Source organism: Euprymna scolopes, chromosome 20, assembly GCF_053919585.1.
Source record: "Euprymna scolopes isolate OS-2025 chromosome 20, ASM5391958v1, whole genome shotgun sequence".
In the NCBI taxonomy this organism is placed as follows: Eukaryota; Metazoa; Mollusca; class Cephalopoda; order Sepiida; family Sepiolidae; genus Euprymna; species Euprymna scolopes.
Genome location: NC_136501.1, coordinates 3627885 through 3651791, shown reverse-complemented (window position 1 = coordinate 3651791; position 23907 = coordinate 3627885). Strand labels below are relative to the sequence as shown.

Here is a 23907-nt window from a genome sequence, read left to right as displayed (position 1 = left end):
AAAGGTAACTAATTACATTAACATTTGTTTTTCAAGATTAAAATATTATATTTCCAAAATTCTGTAATTTATTAAATTTTAACTTTACTCACTGGTGTTTTATGAGAATATCGCATTTCTAATATCATTTCCAAAATGCTATTCTACAACGTTGTCATCAAAATGATTTTTGTTGCTGTACAACATGCCACGTCTTGCACAATATTAGAAGATGCCTGCGTATGGCAGACATTAGGGAGCAAACTTTGGTGCGGAAGAAGTGATTTGATTGCATTCAGCATGACTGATACGAGTCCTTTAGTTTGAATCGCATGAAAAGCTGGTGCGAGTTGTCTGGTGTTACCCACCAGAGAGTATGAGACACTCATGCCACCGCAAATACTGACACAGACACAAATAATCATGGTGGAAAACCAAATTTACAACAAAAAATTGAAATGCATCACACTTCTATCAGTTTCAGAGGTTCTATTCTATTTGTGATGAAAAAAAAAAGAAATCTTATTTCGGAATAAAGAAATAAAAAAAAAAATCTAAAATTGTAGAAATGATGGAAGATATAAAGATTTTTTAAATTGTATGATAAAAAAAAAAAAACATTTTTTTTTTTTAAACAAATTCAAAAATGGCTTTAAAAACCTTCCATAAGAAAAACATCTTTTTCTATTTTACTGTAAATGAAAATTTTTTGGTTATTTAATGCCAAAATGTAACACTTATCGTAAACAACTGCATATAATTAATTGAACACAAGTTGCTATTTTTACCCATAGCTGGAGGGAAATTGTGGGGGTTAACATCTTTCCTAACATTATTCATGTATAAATGACTACAATAGACTTAATTGGACTTGAATGCTACATAGCCGACCCCATAAGCCGCACCCCACCCCCTAAAAAGGGATAAATAAGTGAAGAGAAGAAAAAAAAAAATTTATAATTGCACAGTTTAATATCTTTAGAGGTATACATTGGCCGAACAGAGAGCAAAAATAAAAAGAATTTTTTTGTGAAATATTTATTTATGCATATTTTATATTCTTCAAGAATTTTTTTTTGTACACTGATGGAGGTTAGGGTTAAAAAGAAAAAAAATCCTTAAACCAGTAACTATTAAACCAACGTGGCAATTTAATTTTATGTAAAAAAAAAAAAAAGTCATCAGTAAAGGGAGGTAATCAACAATGTGTATAAGAGTTATTACCCCTTCATTTGCCAGCTTTCAAAAAAATAAAAGAAAAAAGCTGATAATAATATCAGAGCTTATTTGTTGGAAGAAGCAGTTGGAGTTACAGTTTGTGTAGTTTGCCTGGCAGGAAAGCCACCCCTAATTTCACCTCGCCCACCACCCCGATAAGGTCGAGAACGACGAGCGCCCCGACCAAGGTACTGTATTCTCTCCTGTGGGTGAGAAGACGAGTTGTAATAACCGCCACTATTGTTACTGTCGCCAACGCCACCTCTTCCTCGGTGGTTAGAACTGCCGCCTCGTTGATTAAAACCGCCGCTTCTGTAATCTCGATTTCCTGTATTTGAATAGTTCTTTCGTGCAGACCGTCGACGAGAATTGAAATATCTGGTTTCTACAAAATAAAAATAAATAAAAAATAAAACTTTTTTTAAAATATATATATATATATATATATATATAAACTTTTTAGAAAGAGTGAAATTTTATTTTTTTTAAATTCAGAATATATTTGCAAGAATACTCTGGAAAGAAACAAGTTTTCATAGAAAAAAACAAAAACAAAGTTTGTTTTATTTCTTTAATATTTATACAAATATTAAAGAAATATAAATAAAACAAACTTTTTTCCATAAGTTCATATCCTCAAAAAAAAAGAAAAAAAAAAAGGATGATCATGAAATCAGTGCTCATTTATTTGCCTTCCTACAAGGGTAGAGTTAAATCTACCTTCACAAAAAAAGAACGCTTTAAGAAAACAAATACAAAAATTCCTCTCATAACAGATACTACACTTATTTGCAGATGAGTAATTATCTTTTACTTACAAATGAGACACATGAGCATCAAAACTGTTGAGAAATCATCCAGTGTTTATTATTAACTAAATTCATTCTTTCAGCATGCGTTCGTTTTCACTTCAAAATAACATTCATCTTTGAAATACTTAACATGACTGCCAATCATTCAAATACACACACAATCTAATACAATCATTCGAATACACACACACACAATCTAATTAATACAATCATTCGAATACACACACACACAATCTAATTAATACAATCATTCGAATACACACACAATCTAATTAATACAATCATTCGAATACACACACAATCTAATTAATACAATCATTCGAATACACACACAATCTAATTAATACAATCATTCGAATACACACACAATCTAATTAATACAATCATTCGAATACACACACAATCTAATTAATACAATCATTCCAATACACACAATCTAATTAATACAATCATTCCAATACACACTATCTAATTAAAAAACAAAAACTCATACAAGCTTTAATCTGAACATGTTCAGTAATATCCTTATACTAATATCCTGATTTTCATTGCAGTTAAACAATTACATCAATTTATATATTAAGCAAACATTGTTAAATTAAAAGAAACCTGTTTAGTTATATATATATAAAGCTGAACGTCTGTGTGTGTGTCTTATCGCGAATAGGCTCCTATGGTTGACTATTATAGAAAACTGATCACATACTGAGACACAGGAATGGGTATGTTTGATCTGGCATAATGATGATTCATTAAAATTGTGGGGTCTGCATACGCACCTGATCCACAAAGTATGGAAATAAAAAATTTTAAAATTAAAAAAAAAACGTTTACAAGTGTTTTTGATATAGATGAACATAATACTTTAATAAGTATGTTTTCACTTAAATAGGGATGGTATAATAAAATTGTGGGGTCTGCGTTCGCGCCTGGCCTCCATAGAATGGAAATAGGCACAAACTTTAATAAAGACTTTTCATATCTATCTGCGTAAGTATACTTTGATAATTATGTTTCAGTTTGAAGAAATATGGTATAATAAAATTATGGGGAGTTCGTTCGCACCTGACCTCCATAGAATGGAAATATGTCACAAAGTTTAACAAGGTTTTTTAATATAGATCCACAGAATATTGTGATAAGTGTTTCAGTGTGAACAGGCATGTTATAATAAATTATGGGGTTTATCTATTTTATTTTTACTTTCATCATATTTTGCTTTGGTTTTTATACCTCAAAATTCGAAGCTATCTCTTTACAACCCTTCCTTTTCATAACCTATCATACTTTCATAAATCAGAGTCCATTTTTTGTAGGCTGTTTTTGAACCCAGTCAACGACGGGTACTTTTGCCAGTATATATATTTTGTATTTTTTTGTATATACATCAAATATATGAACATATGGTCCAAGCATTTGTCTTCTCAAAGTATCTGTAATTTTAACTGTTCGTGAAATCATATTCACATTCGCAGGAAAGTCTCGGTAAGTAATAAGGAATTATGGGAGATTTACTTAAATAGTAGTAAATGGAGTGTGAGCGAGGGTCGCTGGACTGCTGACACCAGTTGAGGGGTTGGTGTGGTATGTTTCAATATTCAAAAAGGAAGCTGTTCCTATATTGTGACCCAACCAGCCATGATAGTAAGAGATCACCCTAGAGATGGGGTTATGGCAAGCTGAATTAGAGCTATAGTTGATAATTGCCTCAAAAGGGGGCAGACGAATAAGGAATTAGAGCCATTTTAATGGCAGGTTCGGGAAGACAACAGATAACCCTGCTGTAACAGAAAAAACAAAATCGAAAATATGAAACAATATCATTATGATTCTCTTACATTTTTAAGTTGAACTGCTTGTTTGAAGTGAGATTAATGCTGTCAAAAATTTATGATAAAAACGTCATAGAACTTTTCATAACATATTTAATATGATGTACAAGAATTTATTAACTATTTTAAAGATAATCTTTATCTTCATGAGTTTCGAAATTTCTTTGAATTTTTTTTTTTACTCATAACTTCACTTGCTTTTATATTTCACCATTTCGTTTTTTAGTAATAAATGCTTCTCTCCCTTAAAAACCGACCTTGTGTCTAACTCTACCCTCGTGGGGAGGCAAGTAAATAGAAAGTAATATGGCAGCTGAAAAACGTTTTTTGACCACCATAAAAGCATTAAAATATATTTAAATCCTGTAATGAAATGCGCACTTGTTGTTCTAAGTTAACTAGCCACTACTTGTGTTTCAAACTTTTCAAAAGAAAAAAAAAAAAAAAGCTTTAAAATAGTAAAAACACTAAAGCTTTTTTTCGTTTTGGAAGGGGGGGGGAGGGTTTAGGCGTCCCTATTATCCCAAAAAACCAGCTATGTAAACACTTCGCAATATTTTTTATTTAAAAAAAAAAAAAAAAAATTCTTTACAATCCATTTTTATTTAAAATTAAGAAATTATTCTCTAAAATATTTTGTTTATATATGTTTACATTTTGTTTTTAAGTAAAATTAAGAAATTAATTTTAAAATTATTGTTTATATTCATCTTCATTAAAAGGGGTTATTTTTTGGTAGCATCACCGGTTGTTAACCTAAATTTTCCGAATGTCAGAACGAGGCTCGTTTGAGAGGTTTACTTATCTAAGCTTCACTGATTTTTGTCATGAAGCTATCTGTGTTTTTTTTGTTTTTTTTTTGGAATGTATATATATATATTTTTTTTTTTGCCAAAGTTTATGTAATTATTAACAGGAAAATTGGTGAAAGTCAAAATGGAATCCGCGCTATTTTTTAAATTATTTTCAAGTTTAATTAAAGTTTTATGATACCCTTTTCTTATTGTTTTTGTATTCTTTTATTTTTATTTATTTATTTTTTTGTCGGATTTAACAAACAAATCAAACAAAAAAAAATTTGGTGCTTATGCATTTATGTAACCATCATTTTTTTTTAATGATTTAAGTGCCTCGCTCAATGTTTGAAGAGTTTCTAATTGTTTTTTTTTTTAATGATTTAAGTGCCTCGCCCAATGTTTGAAGAGTTTCTAATTGTTTTTTTTGAAGGAAAATTAGTGAACACTTGTGACGATAAACAAAAATAAACAAAAAGCTGGAATGTCGTAGATCGAAACAGTGAAATTTTATTCGTTCAAGTGCACTTATTGATCCACGCTATTTTTAAATAGTACTTTCAAGTTTAATTAAAATTTTACAATACCTGTTTTTATTAAATTGTTAGGTGAAAGTACAGAATAGGTACACAACATCCTCCCATCCCCATGTTAAGAATAGCTTTCTAAATAATGTTATTATTTCAGCACGGCTCAATAAGTGCATGAGTATCTTTTATTTTCTTGATTAAAATAAAAACTACTCGACGAGAACACTACTGTTTTTGTTTTAATAATTATTTTTTATCAAAAATAAAAAATAAAAATTTCAATTGTTCAAAACAGGTTTTCTTTTCCCAAAGTTTATTGGCATTTTTTTTTTAATTACCATATTTTTCATCAACATGCTCTAAAAATGTTTCCAAATTATCTAATATTTTTCACGTTAGAAGCCTCTCTATACATGGCCTCATCGAAATGAGACCATTTCATTTCGATGACTGATCCCGATATATATTTCAGTCTTCTTTTAATACGAGACCAGTAGGCTTCAATATTGTTGGTGCAAACACCAGTAAGCGGACCCACAAAATTTTGTGAATGGTTTATAGTCCCGTGAACATAATTAAACTTGAAAATAATATTTAAAAATAGCGCGGATTCCATTTTGACTTTCACCAATTTTCCTGTTAATAATTATATAACCCCCCCCCCCAAAAAAAACAACAACAACAAAAAAAAACTAGGTCACACATGCAAAAATTCTTTTGTAAAAATAACTTCTCCCTCAGTCGAACAACATACAACATCGGAACCGATGCATATTTCGCTACACGGGTAGCATTCATGTATGTCTGCCCTTTTTCTTTTTTAATATATAAAATAACTCCTGAAATTGATTGTTATTAATTTCATGGTGCATGTTTAATTCATGGTTAAAATATTTGTTTTGACTTTCAATGAAAGAAATCGTTTTCAAAATTTCCTTAATTGTATTTCCACTTTTTCGCTGTACCAAATTTTTTGGCTACACAAAAACTATCAATTATACAATGGTATATTTTCAAAACAACAATTCCACAGGAATCGTTAATCAACATTTTTCTGTAATTGGAATCGGAAAAAATTTAGGAATCGTCCCAACACTAGTCTCCACTGATCTACACCACCCTGCATATATAAGATGCTACAGCGCAAAGAAAATCTGTCTGGAATAATTTGAACTTAAGCCTTGGAATCTGTTGACTCAGGGGAAAACTGTCCACCACCCCACAACCCAGCCCGTTCGAGAAAGTACTTGTCCTTTGACCGATTGAAAGTAAGAAATCAGTTATTGAAAACAAGATCAAGACCCTGTTCATTGACTACCAGAAAAACTTGTAATCGATATTTTTATTATTTTTTTAAATTTTCCTGTGAAAAACTGTACATAATTTTTATTTTTCTCTTCTTGTGAAGAATTAATTTCATAGGAAAACTACAACCAGAGTCAGCGTCGATTATTAACTTAAGAAAAAACAATCAAGTTGAATGATTTTTTCCAGTGATGAAGAAAAAAGAAAGGATCATAAACTGTTGCATCCATCATCATATCAACGACTTTGGTGGGTGTTGGCTTGAATCACCTAGGACTACATTTGTTAGGTTGGGTCTGTCACACTTGGTTATATATTATATCCCAACTCTATAAAATACTAAGAAACTGAATATTAAGGGAAATATTAATGTCAATTAGCTATTATGGTTCAAATTTTTAAAAAAATTAGAGGTATCTGAAATTTTGCAGAAGACTTTCACACCCTCTTTGCCTATTTTGCATAAAACTAAATTAAATATAGCCCACATTTGAACTCCATACAGCATTAAAAGATTCAACTTTCATAAGACTTTTGGTTATAGTCAGCTAATGCACTTCCTAACTTCTGGTATGGTTGCTACCGGAAGCGGTGACAAGGCAAATCGGTTCCTTCACTTATTGTTCTTCAGTATTTCTATTGTGGAGCGATTTATCTTTTTTATTGTTATTTTTTATTTTTTTTTTTTATTACATTTTCACCCCAAACAATGCACATTGCCACTTTGGTGTAGGGGGCTACTATCAGGGACCTAAGCTACAGGGGTACTATGTAGGGAGTTGGGCAGCAAGATGTCGGTTCACATTACACTTGAACTTCTGCATGTCGGTACAGTTGGGGAGCAGGGACCCGGAAGGGAATTCCAAAGTCTAGTAGTTCTGAGGAAGAACCTACTGGAGTAGAAAGCTCTCTTACATCTAGGGATCTCTACTGTGAAGGGGTGGGATTTGTCGGGTTTGTCGACGGTATTTATGTTGAGGGAGTACAAGTGCTTGTAATTTGTCAGAGCATTCACCATTAAAATACTTTAGAACAGGAAAACCAACTTGCCTCCCCCCTTGAGGCTTGCATTCATGAACATCCGTGGGCTTAGAACTAATTTAGATGATTTATTGAAATAAAATATGAGAAAAGGACATTATTGAAATGTATACAACAAAATTATAAAAAGATAAAAATAACACAATTAGTCTTTATTTGCACTTTTAATAAAATTAAAGATTAAGTTTATTTTTTTTAATTTTATAAAAAATGTTTATGAAATAATTTTTTTTAAATTATAAAAATAAGTTTTTATTTGAATTTATATACGTAATATTTATGAAAGTATGACACCAATTGGCGTCATGAATGCATGCAGCGAGGTGCATATTGCAGTGAGAGGGGGTGTTTGACTGGACGGGATGGGATGGGATGAAGGAGTGCAGAGAAATGCAAAACCTTAGCTAGGAAAATAGGACCAGCCGCCGATGTGTCATTGTAAGCTTGTTAGACACAAAGCAGATGTGTTGCCTCGAAAAAGGGAGAGATTTGGAATTATCTACATGTCAAAAGAGATTGTCTTGTTTTTCAAATAGAGGAAGAGATGGCAGAAGAGGGGGGGGGGGTGTCGATGTCTGATTGGGGCTCGGGTGTCATTTACAAAGTAAAGGACAAAACAGATAGGTTGGTTGTTGGTTGTTTTTGTTTTACGGCATATCAACCCTTTTCGGGTTATTTAATGCCGAATCCAAAGATTTTTAAGAAAAATTTTTAATAGAATATATTTGTTGTTTTCAAGTTTGTTTCTATTTAACCCATAGTTGGAACCCTAACAGGTACTACCACTCCAGGTCAGAGTGGACCTGGGAGCAATGGTAATTAAAGGGTGGCTCCATACTCCCCAAAGCCCACAAGCTGGGGCCTCACCACTGGATATAGTTTAAGGTCATATCCAGGACCCCCATTGAGGGACTTTTACCCTCTGCATCAGTCGGTGTATTCTAATGCCCCACAGACAGGGCCAAAACAGGTAGGAGGCGAGATATGACCCGATGGGGACCGGGCGATGCCGAGTGACCTTGCTAGTCGACACAAATTCAGAGGAATTCGCCCGGCTGAATTCTAATGATGATGGTTTGATGTTGTTTAAACAGAAATGTCTATGGGATTTTGTCAAAAAGAAAAAAAAACAAATGATAATTATTTTATCTCATGGCTGTTATATATCTGTTAACAACGAAAAGGTTGTTTTTAAAAACCTCTGTTGATAGGTATGAAGAACGGGGGTCAAGGGCAGGGGTCGCCACCAAGCATTGTTCGACTTGGGGTGAATAATCACGCCTAATTGGTAATAAGTAAAAACCTCAGTGCAGGTGGCAGTTGAGGTTTGGTAGAGATAAGCTCTAAGAGAAAGAAAGAAAGGCGTTTGTAACCACTCTCTGAAGGAGAGGTGGGGAAAAAGGGGTTAGATTTAGAAAAAGGATTTCTAAACAACAGAGGAGTCGTAGCCAGCAAACCGAGCGGCTGGGCTTGTCCAGTGCTCCCGATTTGGGGAGACCTTCAGGGCCTGATGTTATGATGGGAACTGTGACTTTACTGGTCTGGTCTTACATCGTTCACTGCTATAGTCAGTCGCCTCAAATTAGACAGTAGTTGTTATGAAATAATGAAAACAATTAAGTTTGTTACTGTTATAACCCGGAGTTCTGTTTGTTGAGGTGAGGACTCTTTGATTTTTTCAGCAAGCCGCAAGGACCAGTGGAGTGATTGATGTACCTGAAGACTCCCTACACATGGAAGAAAGCAGATTCGATCGAGAGGAAAAGCGCCCCTCCATGAAAACATAGTGGGTAAGGACGATCAACAGGCCAACTTGTAACGAGACAAGGTACGATCAAAAGACACCTGCCACATCAGGTGGAATCCGACGAGGTTAAGGACGCCCGGTACCCGGTGTGGTTGGTGCGGCATCGGTAATGTTATAAATGGTACCGGATCGATACATCGTTATAAAAGTATAAAAATAAAATTATTGAAATAAAAAAATAAAATTTTAATCATAAATAAATGCATCCAATACATAATATTCCCAAAATAGTTTAAAACATTTTTTTTTCAATAATTCTTATGCCCCCCCCCCAAAAAAAAATAACCTAATTTCAATAATTCTAATTAAAATAAGACTGAAAAACGTTTCAATGATTATTAAATGAAAAAGAGCGATCAGGAAAACGTAATAAAAAAAAAAAAGTACATGCACAGGGGAGATATAGATATAAGAGGAAAAAGTGAAGGAACTGATTTGCCTTATTACAGTTTCTGGTAGCAACCACATACCGGAAGTTAGGAAGTACATCAGCTGATTATAACAAACTTTTTGCAGTCCATCACAGCTAATTCACAAATGACAGAACTTGTATTAATTGCAGGAGAAAATTTGGTTCTTGTACAGAATTCATTTATTACAAAAAAATAAAAAATCTGTTGGATGTACGTACCTGTAACAAAACTAAAATATCATATTCCAAAAATCACGAATTGATAGAGTAGTTTTATTTTTAAACATGAAAATAAAAATTTTATGAGTATTGGAAGGTTTCGCCCACAATTAAAAAAAAAAAAAAAAAAAAAAAAGAAATCTCAAAAAACAAGGGAGACAACACAATAATAATCCAAAACTTTCAAGATTTATGTTGTAATGCCTACAAATTCCCATCAATCGCTTAAAAATGATTTTCTTTATGAAAATAAAACTACTTGATAAATTAAAGTGATTTTTGGAATTTGATATTTTCGTTTTGTGATGAGTATGTACATCATACAGATTTCATTTTATTTTCGTTTTTTGAAATAAAGAAATTCTGGACAAGAACTGAAACGTTTTTAAAAGTTTTTTTAAGCATACAATAGGAATTTTAGAATAAAATTCTACAAACAAAAATTAAAATTGGGAGAATCGTTTCTTACACAAATGAAAGGAAAGAGTACTATGATCTCACATGAACAAAGAATGGGCGATCCGTGAAAAGCAGTACATGATACTTAGATGACAAATATATTTACCTGCATTGGTAAGGATTCTAAAACTATTTAAGTGACTTTGATCTTCATCTTCAGGATTTTTTTTCTGCATTAAAAAATAAAAAGGAATTAAGAAAAAAGGTAAAAAAAGATACAAACTTGATTATAGAAATATTTACTTTCTATAAAATAAAAATTGTTTTGCTTCTTCGCCTGTGATAAAGTTCCATCAGTTAAAACCGAATGAACGGCTTTGGTCAACCCTTTCTAGATTCCCCACTTAAGTGGATGTTGGGACTTTGTAGGAGACGCAAGTTCATCTACAAAATGGCAAATCAGTGAGAATCAGATTTCCTGTGAGATGCATCAAGATGGACAGCCATATCTAAACAACAAGGCCAAGCATCGAGCCTGGCAACAGCATACAACGTTGCATTCTCCTGGAATCCAAGTAATCCAAATGTTGAAACAACCAGTGCAGAGCCCAGCACCACAGATCAGCCATTCGTTCACAACTTTTTCCAACGTTCAACAAAATTTTCAATAACTTTTTCGGTTTAAATCATTTGATTTTGACTCAAAAAAATAAATTTTCAAAATACAATATATTTAAAATATGGTAAGAACTTAGTTGCCAACCCAATAGAAAAATGCTTTAAGCAAAATGAAGAATGGCAAGGTTGAATGAATGGAAATAGTCGCTGAAATGCTGACATTTCAATCCTGTCAGACATAGCGAACACTGTCATAAAAGAGTGTGTGGCAAAATGCTAAGTTGTGAATTGCGATAACGAAAAAGGAGGCATGTTAAGTAGAAATTATTTGAGGTCTGAAGCTTCTAGAAACAAGAATGGGTACAGTTGTTGAATAACCATCCAAGAAAATATCCATACTTATGTCATCAACAAGTTTCACTGAATATTTTTAAAACTGACAAACATTAATGGAATTTATCGAACAAACTGAACGCACTTTATGATTATTGGTTTTCTTTTTCTCAGTTTTAAGTAAAAAAAATTTGTGTATATTTAAAAAAAAAAAAAAATTGTGTATATGTAAAAAAAAAAAAATTTGTGTATATTTAAAAAAAAAAAAAAAAATTGTGTATATTTAAAAAAAAAAAATTGTGTATATTTAAAAAAAAAAAAAAATTGTGTATATTTAAAAAAAAAAAAAAAAATTGTGTATATTTAAAAAAAAAAAAAAAATTGTGTATATTTAAAAAAAAAAAAATTGTATATTTAAAAAAAGAAATTGTATATTTAAAAAAAGAAATTGTATATTTAAAAAAGAAATTGTATATTTAAAAAAGAAATTGTATATTTAAAAAAGAAATTGTATATTTAAAAAAGAAATTGTATATTTAAAAAAGAAATTGTATATTTAAAAAAGAAATTGTATATTTAAAAAAGAAATTGTATATTTAAAAAAGAAATTGTATATTTAAAAAAGAAATTGTATATTTAAAAAAGAAATTGTATGTTTAAAAAAGAAATTGTATGTTTAAAAAAGAAATTGTATATTTAAAAAAGAAATTGTATATTTAAAAAAATATGTATATTAAAAAAAACAATTGCATTTCAAAAAAATTATTAAAAAAAAAAAAAAATGTATATATTTTAAAAAATTTTGTAATGCAAACTGGTTTACAAATGCTTGATTTTTTGCACATGTTCTGTTTTTTTGTAAATCGTCAATTGTGTTTTCGTTTTTTTTAACATGACCATATTTTAGTCAGCACTTGTGCAATTTTAACATCCCATCAAATTTACAAAGCCATTCTTAACATGGAGAGAGGGGGGGCTAGTAAGAAAAAAAGCACATTTTATATTTGTATATTTAGATTCGGCTTTTTTCCATTCATAGTCAGAACTTCTTATGTCACATATGCAAATCTCTGGATGCCTATTCTGCAAAAGCATCCAGAAATGAAAGTGATTAAAATTGTAGCAGATAACAGGAGAGAGCAGGTTAACATAAGATGTACTTAGTTGATGCCATGTTCATCATTTGATATGCATGCATAGAGAGGAGACTTCACATGGCATTTGTGGATCAGGAGAAAGCCTTCGACATATTGGTCAAGGGCACAATTAATGTTGACTAAATCGATATGGAACAAAATCTCACCTCTTCATTGTTGAGATCCGAAGCTTCCCTAATTATACTAACCTGCAGAAATTTAAATGTAATGTGAACAGACATCTCGCTGTGCAACTCCCCACAGCCTGTTGTTAGACACAAATCCCAAATTGTAGCCGCTTACATTCCTAGTGGCAATATGCTTTGAGGTGAAATCAAGTAGAAAAATAGAATTCACCAGCTACATGACATGGTATTTGTGGATCTGGAGAAAGCCCTCGACATTACGTAGAGGAGTGGCTTGTCAATTTGTTACAATGTGCATACGTGAACGCTTGTAGTCGAGTGTACTGGATGACACAGTGATGTCTTCAATGTCAAGGTTGGAGTTCAACAAACAGCTGTCCATACCTCTTTATTTTTAAACATTGTCTTGGCCGCACTGTCAGGATAGTTTCGATTGCGCTGTTCATGGGAATTATTCTGTGCTAATAGTTTAGTTATCATTGGAATAGGTAAATTGAAAACATTGAAAAACGGTCTGGAGGTCAAAGATATGAAGGTGAACTTATCTAAAATCAAAGTGATGCTGTGTGACTTTGGTCTACAATCTCTAGACTCTGGTCAGTATCCTTGTTTTGGGTGTCAGAAATGCGTGTTAGATGCAATGCGATGCAATGAAATCTGTACCTACGATGGTCAACAAAATATGCAGTGACATTTGAATAAGTTGCGCCATAAAGCCAAACTTAAATTGTGTGAAATGCATCCTATTGATGGTCATCCCCATCAAGAGATGGTATTCGGACGTAGTGGCTTTTTTTTGTTACTTGCTGAGTACAGGTGGTGAATGTGAATTCAATATGGCTACAATGGTGAAGGCAGCATAGATGAGACTGAGTTGTTACTGCTAAAAAAATCTGTACATCCAGGCTAAGTTGCAGAACAGTTGTGTCAAAAGAATATTGTTACATGGAAGTTAATGTTGGGCGTTCACTCAACACAATGACAGATCTATGATGAAATTAATATGAAATCAAAGAAAACCTAACACGTTAGATTTTAGGATTTGCCGAAAGTACATTTGTTCAGCATAGAAGCAAGTTATTAGACAAGATCACACAGAGTGGAATCTGAATAGTTCAACTGCTGAGGTGTGAGAGCTAAAAAGTGAGCTTGTGAAATATTGGAAAAAGTCTGAACAAATGGAAAAGTGAAGTTACATGAATAGAAGTAAACTTTAGCAGAGTTCAAAGAAACTTTTGTTTATATAGGTGTGTGTTATGTGTGTGTATGTGTGTGTGTTATGTGTGTGTGTGTGTGTTATGTGTATGACTTCTAGCACATTAGACAATTATTCTAGGGCCCACCATTATGACGATTATGTACGATTACAAAATTAATTGAATGTTCAATATATTTCATCTTTATTCAAAGACTTTCTCAAGGTGACCATTTTGAGGAAAAATATAAAATTCAATATTTAAAAATATGTGGTGAATCTTTGCCATGAAAAAATGTTTTTATTCTTTTTTTCAAAAGATGTTAAATTCAAAAGTATGTGATGCATTTATGAAGTGAAATGAATATTAAAAAAAAAAAAAAAAAAAAAAAACACTGATGTATAAAGTCTTGCTGGGAATGTGGTATAAAATCTTATCCTGGAAGTATTAGCTTGCCGATTAAAGGAGATAAATTGTAGAAGTTGTTACATTGTTTGTGTCAGAGCTTATAACGACCTATAAAACATTAAAACGGTGTAGAAAAAAAGATTTAAACTCTTTACCTCTGCAGATTCGTCCGTTTCTTTAGGTTCATCCGACGTTTGTTGGTCTGAATTAGGAATCTTTTTACAAGTAGCACCTTCAGATGAAAGATCATGGTAAATGTCTACGGAAGAAGAAAAACTATTCATTCATATATTGAAACAAAAAAAAAAAAAAACATTCAAATCAAATATTAACAATGGATTTGTTTTTTCAGTTCATGCAAAACTCAACATTTTAACATCCACAAGTCAGAATATTTTCATTTTCTTATAAATCTTGTTGAATGATTTAGTTTTAGTAAAAGTTGCTCAGAATATTATGACAAGTAAATAAGCTGAACACTTTTTTTACATAGAGGTCACCACTTATCAAGGCCCGGAGGCCACTCAGGGATAAGAGTTATTGCATGTACAGTAATCAAAAGAAACTTATACACAATTGTAACCATATTATACAATAGTTTATAGAAAACACTTAAATTTTCATAAAAAATAAAACCCCATGGTGCAACAGATAAAAAAAAAATCAATTTTAAGTCTTGATAATTGAAGGTTCAATCCGCGATACAATTATGAGTTAAAATTTCTATTCTGTCAGGACTGATAAAACAAGAACATGCTACCCATGTGAATTAAATGGTTAGGTTAGAAATTTTGTACAGATTCCCAAGTTTGACAGAGTTCAAGGAGATGAACATAAAGGTCAAAGGTTATATTGGCTGAAACGTTGTGTGAATAACATTGATGATGAGAAGAGTAGTCAGAATTAACGAAATGCAAAAAGACGGAAAAATTATCAAAATGCACAAAAACGGAAGAATTATCAAAATGCACAAAAACGGAAGAATTATCAAAATGCACAAAAACGGAAGAATTATCAAAATGAACATAAATTATCGCGGTGGGCAATGGTTATCGCGGTGGGGCAATGGTTAACGTCGCACGTTTTTTTTTTCACACTTTAATTTACAACTTTGCCTAAATGGTTCGGGTTCGATCCTCATACTTACTTTTTTTTATACCCCCCCCCCAACAAAGACGGAAAAATTATCGAAATGCACACAGACGGAAGAATTATCGAAATGCACAAAGGCGGAAGAATTATCGAAATGCACAAAGGCGGAAGAATTATCGAAATGCACAAAGGCGGAAGAATTATCGAAATGCACAAAGGCGGAAGAATTATCGAAATGCACAAAGGCGGAAGAATTATCGAAATGCACAAAGGCGGAAGAATTATCGAAATGCACAAAGGCGGAAGAATTATCGAAATGCACAAAGGCGGAAGAATTATCGAAATGCACAAAGGCGGAAGAATTATCGAAATGCACAAAGGCGGAAGAATTATCGAAATGCACAAAGGCGGAAGAATTATCGAAATGCACAAAGGCGGAAGAATTATCGAAATGCACAAAGGCGGAAGAATTATCGAAATGCACAAAGGCGGAAGAATTATCGAAATGCACAAAGGCGGAAGAATTATCGAAATGCACAAAGGCGGAAGAATTATCGAAATGCACAAAGGCGGAAGAATTATCGGAATGCACAAAGGCGGAAGAATTATCGGAATGCACAAAGGCGGAAGAATTATCGGAATGCACAAAGGCGGAAGAATTATCGAAATGCACAAAGGCGGAAGAATTATCGGAATGCACAAAGGCGGAAGAATTATCGAAATGCACAAAGGCGGAAGAATTATCGAAATGCACAAAGGCGAAAGAATTATCGAAATGCACAAAAACGGAAGAATTATCGAAATGCACAAAGACGGAAGAATTATCAAAATGCACAAAGACGGAAGAATTATCGAAATGCACAAAAACGGAAAAATTATCGAAATGCACAAAGACGGAAGAATTATCGAAATGCACAAAAACGGAAAAATTATCAAAATGCACAAAGACGGAAGAATTATCGAAATGCACAAAAACGGAAAAATTATCGAAATGCACAAAAACGGAAAAATTATCGAAATACACAAAAACGGAAGAATTATCGAAATGCACAAAGGCGGAAGAATTATCGGAATGCACAAAGGCGGAAGAATTATCGGAATGCACAAAGGCGGAAGAATTATCGAAATGCACAAAGGCGGAAGAATTATCGAAATGCACAAAGGCGAAAGAATTATCGAAATGCACAAAGACGGAAGAATTATCGAAATGCACAAAGACGGAAGAATTATCGAAATGCACAAAAACGGAAAAATTATCGAAATGCACAAAAACGGAAAAATTATCGAAATACACAAAAATGGAAAAATTATCGAAATGCACAAAAACGGAAGAATTATCGAAATGCACAAAGACGGAAGAATTATCGAAATGCACAAAAACGGAAAAATTATCGAAATGCACAAAAACGGAAAAATTATCGAAATACACAAAAATGGAAAAATTATCGAAATACACAAAAATGGAAGAATTATCGAAATGCACAAAGGCGGAAGAATTATCGGAATGCACAAAGGCGGAAGAATTATCGAAATGCACAAAGGCGGAAGAATTATCGAAATGCACAAAGGCGAAAGAATTATCGAAATGCACAAAGACGGAAGAATTATCGAAATGCACAAAAACGGAAGAATTATCGAAATGCACAAAGACGGAAGAATTATCGAAATGCACAAAAACGGAAAAATTATCGAAATGCACAAAAACGGAAAAATTATCGAAATACACAAAAACGGAAAAATTATCGAAATACACAAAAATGGAAAAATTATCGAAATACACAAAAATGGAAAAGCACAATAAAAAAAAACTACTCAATCTCTTAAAGTCTACCTTGTTATTAATACACAAGATTAGCAACGCATTTGTCAAAGTCAATCGAAACAGTCATTCTTTAATTGATGCAATTAGTAGAAATTAGCAACATAAGTTTGTGTCATGACAGTTGTTTGCATCATGCCACTTCACATAATCATATTTCTTTTATTGAATGGTATGCATGTAAAACAGGGAGCCAACCTCTCACCACCTTTGTCCATACAGAAAATCAGCTACCTTCTCTCTCACATCTACCTAAATGGATTGGAAATGACGATCACCTTCAACTCATACCTGTTCTATTCTCATTTGGTTTTTACAAAAAAAAGTTCATTTTCCAAATGAAATTACAAACATTGTAATATAACATTCACATAGACCGATTAAAACTTTGCAGTTAAGATGTTACGTGTCACACACTGAAGTTTCTTCTGAATAAAATGTGCGATGCTAACTTTTGGTGTTGGTGACGTCTGTACTCAGTTGTAAGAGAAGATCTTGATTGGAGGCAATATTTATTTTTGTCCCATTTTGAGGAACTGAATATTGCCCCTCGTTTTCTTTCTTTGTAGTAATAAGAGTTTTATCTATAAATATAAAAGTGAAAATGTATGTATGTGTGTTCGCTTTTTCTGTGTGTCTACAAAAGGCTTCTTTTAGAGAAGCGGTCGGTCGGTTCACAACTTTTTATATCACATATAAATCGTAATATCTCACAGTTAACAACGAAGCTCACCTGTCTATTTAATTTGCTCGATTTCGGGAAGATAAATATTCAATATTTGTCGCTCGCCGCATTTGGATTAGTCCTTTTCCTATAACATCTTGAGGGGGGGGGGCGTTCAGCAGTAAATGAAATCCCGCATTCAAACTTGATCTCATTAACTCATTAAAACGGGCACCTGCTAAATCCAAGTAATTAAATAAATTCAAACGCGTTTTTGTAAGCATGTCGCGGTGGGGCAATGGTTAACGTCGCACATTTTTTTTTTTACAACTTTGCCTCAACGGTTCGGGTTCGATCCTCATACTTACTTTTTTTTACCCCCCTCCCCCCACACACACCTCCAAACACACAGGAACGCCGGGTACCCCTTGCTAGTTTATATATAAAATACTTTAAGCGTTAAGGAATCGAACAACTAATTATTTTACTTTGTTTTTTGATGACCTCCCCACTCTTTTTTTAGCTATCATGAAGAATATCAAGGAAATTATTTCGCAAAATATTTGGAAATTTAATTTTGAAGCTCAAGTCAAAAATGAAAACAATGAATTGCGAAAGAGTTATTTTGCTTTGAAAAATTTGAACCCTGACTCACGAGGGCTAAGTTAAAAAAACTGACCTCTGCAATCACTGCAGAGATGTATATTATTAATTCCACATTTGTTAATGTTAGTGTATTTCATCTTTCCCAGCTGTTTGGCTGTTAGAAAATTTAATATTCCTTTGACTAACATTAGTTGAAAATCTTCAACCACAATTTGAAACTTTTTTCACACAAAATAATTCAATCTTTACATGAAGATTTCAAAATTTCCTTGTGTTGAAAATCATTTAAAAATTATTTGGAAAATAATAAATTGTCTGTTCATAAATGCCAAACAAACTAATAACCAATATTCTGTATAATTGTATTAATACTTAAAACATGAAAGAAGTAGGTTATGTAAAATATAGGTTAGCAAGTGGAATGTGTAAAATGAAATTTGATTTCACTTGGTATTCGAGGTGAAGGTGTTTTGACAAAATATAATTCAATTGATGAATTATTAAAACGTTGGTGTTTTGTTGTTAAAAAAAAATGTGAAGATAAATATTACGAGCTGATTAGAAAACAATGGAAGAGGCTTACTCAAGTTCGATAAGCGATGATCTCATGTGCTTTTCTATATTAGGGAGATTGTTGTCTATAGAAATAACAATGTGGGAGTAAACAACAATGAAAACAAAATCATTTTTGATCTTGAGTTTTCATTGTTGTTCAAATTTCAAATCAGAAAATGCTTAGATGATCGAATGACACGTTCAAAGAATGTGTCTCAATACCCCTCCCCTCCAAAAAAAAATAAAATAAATAAAATAAATAAATGAGGCTGTGTTCCATACGTCTATGAAATACACAAAAATATATTAAGCTAGGTTACAAATCTAAAAACCGACCTGCTTTTATTAGGGGTTCCTTTGATGATGTATGCATCGTATCAATCAGTAAACGAACCAGAAGAATGTTTTAGAAATAGATGTCACATGCTAACATATGAATCATAGATGGTTCACACACACACATATATATATATATATATGGAACTCTGATCTATGAGTATTAAAGATATGACCTTCCTATATTTTTAAAAATATTTTGTATTTTTAATAAATTTTGTTTGATAAAATAAAAATGGATTAGAAATTGATTTGAACATGATTGCAACATCAAACGTGTTTGAGATTATATGATAATAAACAGGCGTTCATAGGGATCATCTCGGACAATCTGATAATCCAATCTTTCTCGATGCAGACTACAAGATAGTAATGGACATAAATTTACAAAGAGTTGTGTCCCTTAGTTCGTTAACATTTAAAAATAAGGCTGTAAAAAATTTTTGGCTTTATTTTTAAATATATGAAAACAATAAATCTAAATCTTACCATTTGAATGCATAGAAATATTTGCACTTGTGCTCAACACTTGTGCAGGTACAATAGGTGGTGGCAGTGTATCTTGACTACTGGATATAGATGCACTGGTAGACGCACTGGTAGATGGACGGCTGCTGCTGTAGGCACATTTATTTACAGCTATGACTGAAAAGACGAAATTGCTTACATCTGAATAGGTTGAAAAGAGCAGTTAAAACAAATTTTCATTTTCAAATTTACAAAGAAAACACAATTTTGCAAAGTTAAAATTTAACACGCACAGAGATATACATCATGGGTCAAAAATGCATAAGAAATAAAGGAACACTGTATAAACTTACTCATGTATCGTATAAATAAGTTAATTTTTCCATTAAATTGATGCAATGTACACAGAAAATTCATCCCCCCCCACCACCATCATTTGCCATCTTATTGTTCCATCAGTTCAAGGTAATTATACAGACAGTCAACCAAACGTACCATTTTCTTTCTAACTAAAACATTTTTGCGACAAAGTACACGGCCGTGCACAAGAATTCGACTCAGAACTTCATTCACAGAAAAAAAAAAAAAAAAAAAAAAGTTTGTCATAAACAGCAATACAGAGGTTGGTTGGTTGGTTTATTGGGGCTTCACAGCATATCAACCACTATGAGTCATTTAATGCCAAGCTATGTATTTAGTTGAGATTGTTTTTTTTGTTTTTTATTATTGTCAGAGTTATGTATTTTAAAATTTTTTGAGTTTTTACGGTTTAAAGTGATTTAAAGAGTTGTAATTTTTTTTTTTTTTTTTTTTTTTTTTTTTTTAAGTATTTGATGATTTGGTGTGAAACAATTCTTTGATTTTGTTTACTGTATAATATTTATTTCTGGTAGTTTTGTATTTTTGACATTCGGTTAATGTTTTATTGTTACCTGTTTGTCGCAGAACGTGCATTTTGGTTTTTCTGTTGCTTCGATTAGGTACGAGTGTGTTAATTTGGTATGTCCGATTCTGATTAGAACGATATTTTCTCTTCGTCCTTTTATTGTCGTTTTGTTTTTGTGTTTTATTTTATTGGTTGGTGTTCGTGTAGTTTGTTTTGGGTATATGTGTCCCATTCTGTTTGCCATTTATTTTTGTTATATTCCCTTATTTTTCTGCTGAAATATGTGTATGGTATTTTGATGTTTGTTATATTTTTGCTAATGGCTTCTTTGGCCAATTTTCCAATTTCTTCCTTGCCTGGAATACCAACATGACTTGGTATCCAGGCTAAGATTATTTCTTTTCCTTTTTCAATAATTTCATTGTATTTGTTCATTATATCTAATATATAAGGATGCTCTAGTTCTTCTCCTCTTAGAGCTAAGATGCATGACAAAGAATCGATATATATAATGCATTCTTTCTTATTGTTGTTCTTAATTCAAGTGCCATTTTGATTGCTTGTAATTCTGCTGTGTATATTGATGCGTCGATGGGAAGTCTTATTTGCAGATGGTTCTGTCCATCTGTACATGCCGCACCTGTTCCGTTTTTGTTTTCGCTCCATCAGTGTATATTTCTTTCTGTTGTAGGTACGTTTCTCTGAGTTCGCCGAAGTGGCTTTTATTTATTAAGTTGTTGGTATTGTTTTTTTGGTATTTAAGTAAGAGTCAGATCAATGCTTGGATCTTTCAAAGTCCATGGTGGTTTGTTGCTTACTGTGTGTGTGTGTGGGTATGTTATTAGGGTTTTCGTTGAGTTAATATTTATTTGATGCGATATTCGAAAGGTATGTTTTTTGGTTTGCTGGTATAAAAGTTTGTATATTGTAGGTTTTTTTGTGTGTTGGTTGGTTGTTTTTGTTTTACGGCATATCAACCTTTTTTAGGTTATTTAATGCCGAATCTAGTGATTTTGAGGAACAATTTTTTACTGGAGTATATTTGTCTTTTAAGTCGGATTCTATTTAACCCATAGTTGGGACCCTAACAGATACTACCACTCCGGGTCAGAGTGAACCTGGGAGCAATGGCAACTAAAGGGTGGCTCCACACTCCCCAAGGCCCGCAAGGTGGGGCCTCACCATCGGATATAGTTTTAGGTCATATCCAGGACCATTGTATATAGGGTTCTTTTTAAATTTTTTTATAAAGGCCAATTTTTTTAAGATATGAAAGTATGGTGTGGGTATTGTTTTTATCAAATAACTCTTTAATATTGTTTTCTTTGTAGAATCGATTTCTTACTGTTGCAAAATCAGTACAATCAATTAATTTGTTTGATTGTGAGTGGTGTTTGACAAGATACACAGATGGGTTGGCTTTCTTTTTTTTTAGGAGATATGAGTGGGTTAAGTGGGTATGACCCATTTTTATTCTTGTTAGTTTGACTCCTTTTCTGCTTAATTTCGTATTTTGTTCTTATTTTTTGATTTTTGGTATGATTTCGTGAAGTGTTGTTAGGGTGTTCATTCCAGTAGATTTGCCATTTCTCTGTTGTATATGCGTTGATACGTCTTTTTAGATCTATGTATGGAATTTTAAAATTTGCATCGATTAGGAGATTTAAGACGTTTTTTGCTGCTGAATCTGCTAATTCATTACCTTTAATACCGGAATGGCTTGGTATCCAGCAGAAAATGATTTTTTTTTTACTGTTTAATTCAGTTAATTTTTGGAGTAATTTTGCGATTAGGGGGTTGTCCATCTTTTTATTTTTTTTAATCACTTTTAGAGTAGATTGGGAGTCTGAAAGGATTATAAATTTGTTTTTGTTATTGGAGGCGAGTTTGAGAGCTAGGTTTAAAGCAAATATTTCAACACTGAAGATCGACATTTCTTTCGGGAGGTTTGATTGTTTTTTGATTGATTTATTGAGTATTGCTGCACTGGCTGTTGCGTTATTTTGTTTAGATCCATCTGTATAGATGTGCGTGGTCTAGATACTTTTCTTTGATTTTATCGAGATCATAAGTTATTGGATGAGTATGTTTCTTTTCATATTTATTTAAACTTAGGTCGATGTTAGGGGATACGATTTTCCAGGAAGGGCTTTTGAGTAGGACAGTTTCATGAATTTTGGTTATGGGTAGATTTGCTTCTTTGGAAATCGATTTTATTCTAAGTACAAAGGTTTTGATTGCATTTTCTTTTTGGTCGAAAAGGTGTTTACGGTTTGGATTTAAAGTGCTATTGTGTGCTGGGTTTTTGGGGTTGGCTGTAAGTTTTGTGTAGTATTTTAGACCAAGGTTTTGATTTCTAAGCATTGGAGGAGTTTCATGTGCTTCTGCGTACAGGCTTTCTACAGGGGAGGTTGGAAATGCTCATAGTGCTAGTCTTAGTCCGGAGTGGCATATTGTGTTGAGGGTTTTTAGATATGACTTTCTGGTGGATTAATATATGAAGCTACCATAATCTATTTTTGATCTAATTAATGCTCTATATAGTTTGAGTAGTGTGTTCTTGTCAGCTCCCCAATCTGTATGGGCAATGACTTGTAGGAGTTGTAATGCTTTATTACATTTGGTTTTGATGTGATTGATGTGTGGAATGAAATTTAGTTTTATGTCAAAAATGATTCCCAGGTGCTTGTGTTTGTTTACAAATGGATTTTTTCCGCCTCCAATCTGTAAGGTTGGGTCAGGGTGGAGTTTGCGTTGGTTACAGAAATGGATGCATTTTGTTTTAGTTTTGGAGAATTTGAAACCAATTTTAGTTGCCCATTTATTAATTTTATTTATGTTATGTTGTAGTTTTCTTTCAATAATGTGAGTGTATTTAGATCTGTAGCTGATTGAGCAGTCATCTACACATAAGGAGCTATGTATATCAGGAGAGAGTTCTTTTATAATGTTATTGATTTTTATGTTAAAGATAGTTGTTGATAATATGCTGCCTTGGGGCACTTCTTGAGTTTGTGGGTCTGATAAAGTCGAGTCTATGTGAACTTGGAAAGATCTGTCTGTTAGGATGTTTTTTATGAATTCAGGTAGTCTGCCTCTTAGTCCAATGCTGTGGGGATCTTTTATGATACCGTGTTTCCAGGTAGTTTCATATGCTTTCTCAAGATAAAAAAAAAACAAAAAAAAAACAGATGTTACATGTTCCTTATTGATAAAAGCTTCTCTGATATAATTTTTGAGGTTAGTGATGTGGTCTATACATCCTCGATTTTTTTTGGTATCCACACTGGATTTTA

The 23907-nt window shown here is 32.5% G+C and overlaps 1 protein-coding gene across 1 annotated transcript in view; it reads right to left on the bottom strand.

The window, feature by feature from the left end:
* Positions 1 to 932: 932 nt before the first annotated feature.
* LOC145241296 (spermatogenesis-associated serine-rich protein 2-like) overlaps positions 933 to 23907 on the bottom strand; it is a 180167-nt gene continuing 157192 nt past the window's right edge. The window contains exons 14-17 of the mRNA XM_080104044.1: positions 19747 to 19902; positions 14341 to 14444; positions 10515 to 10578; positions 933 to 1582 (exon numbers count right to left, since the gene is read on the bottom strand). Of these exons, the coding sequence (XP_079960170.1) occupies positions 1263 to 1582; positions 10515 to 10578; positions 14341 to 14444; positions 19747 to 19902 (644 nt within the window). The 3' untranslated portion in view covers positions 933 to 1262. The remainder of the gene's footprint in view (positions 1583 to 10514; positions 10579 to 14340; positions 14445 to 19746; positions 19903 to 23907) is intronic.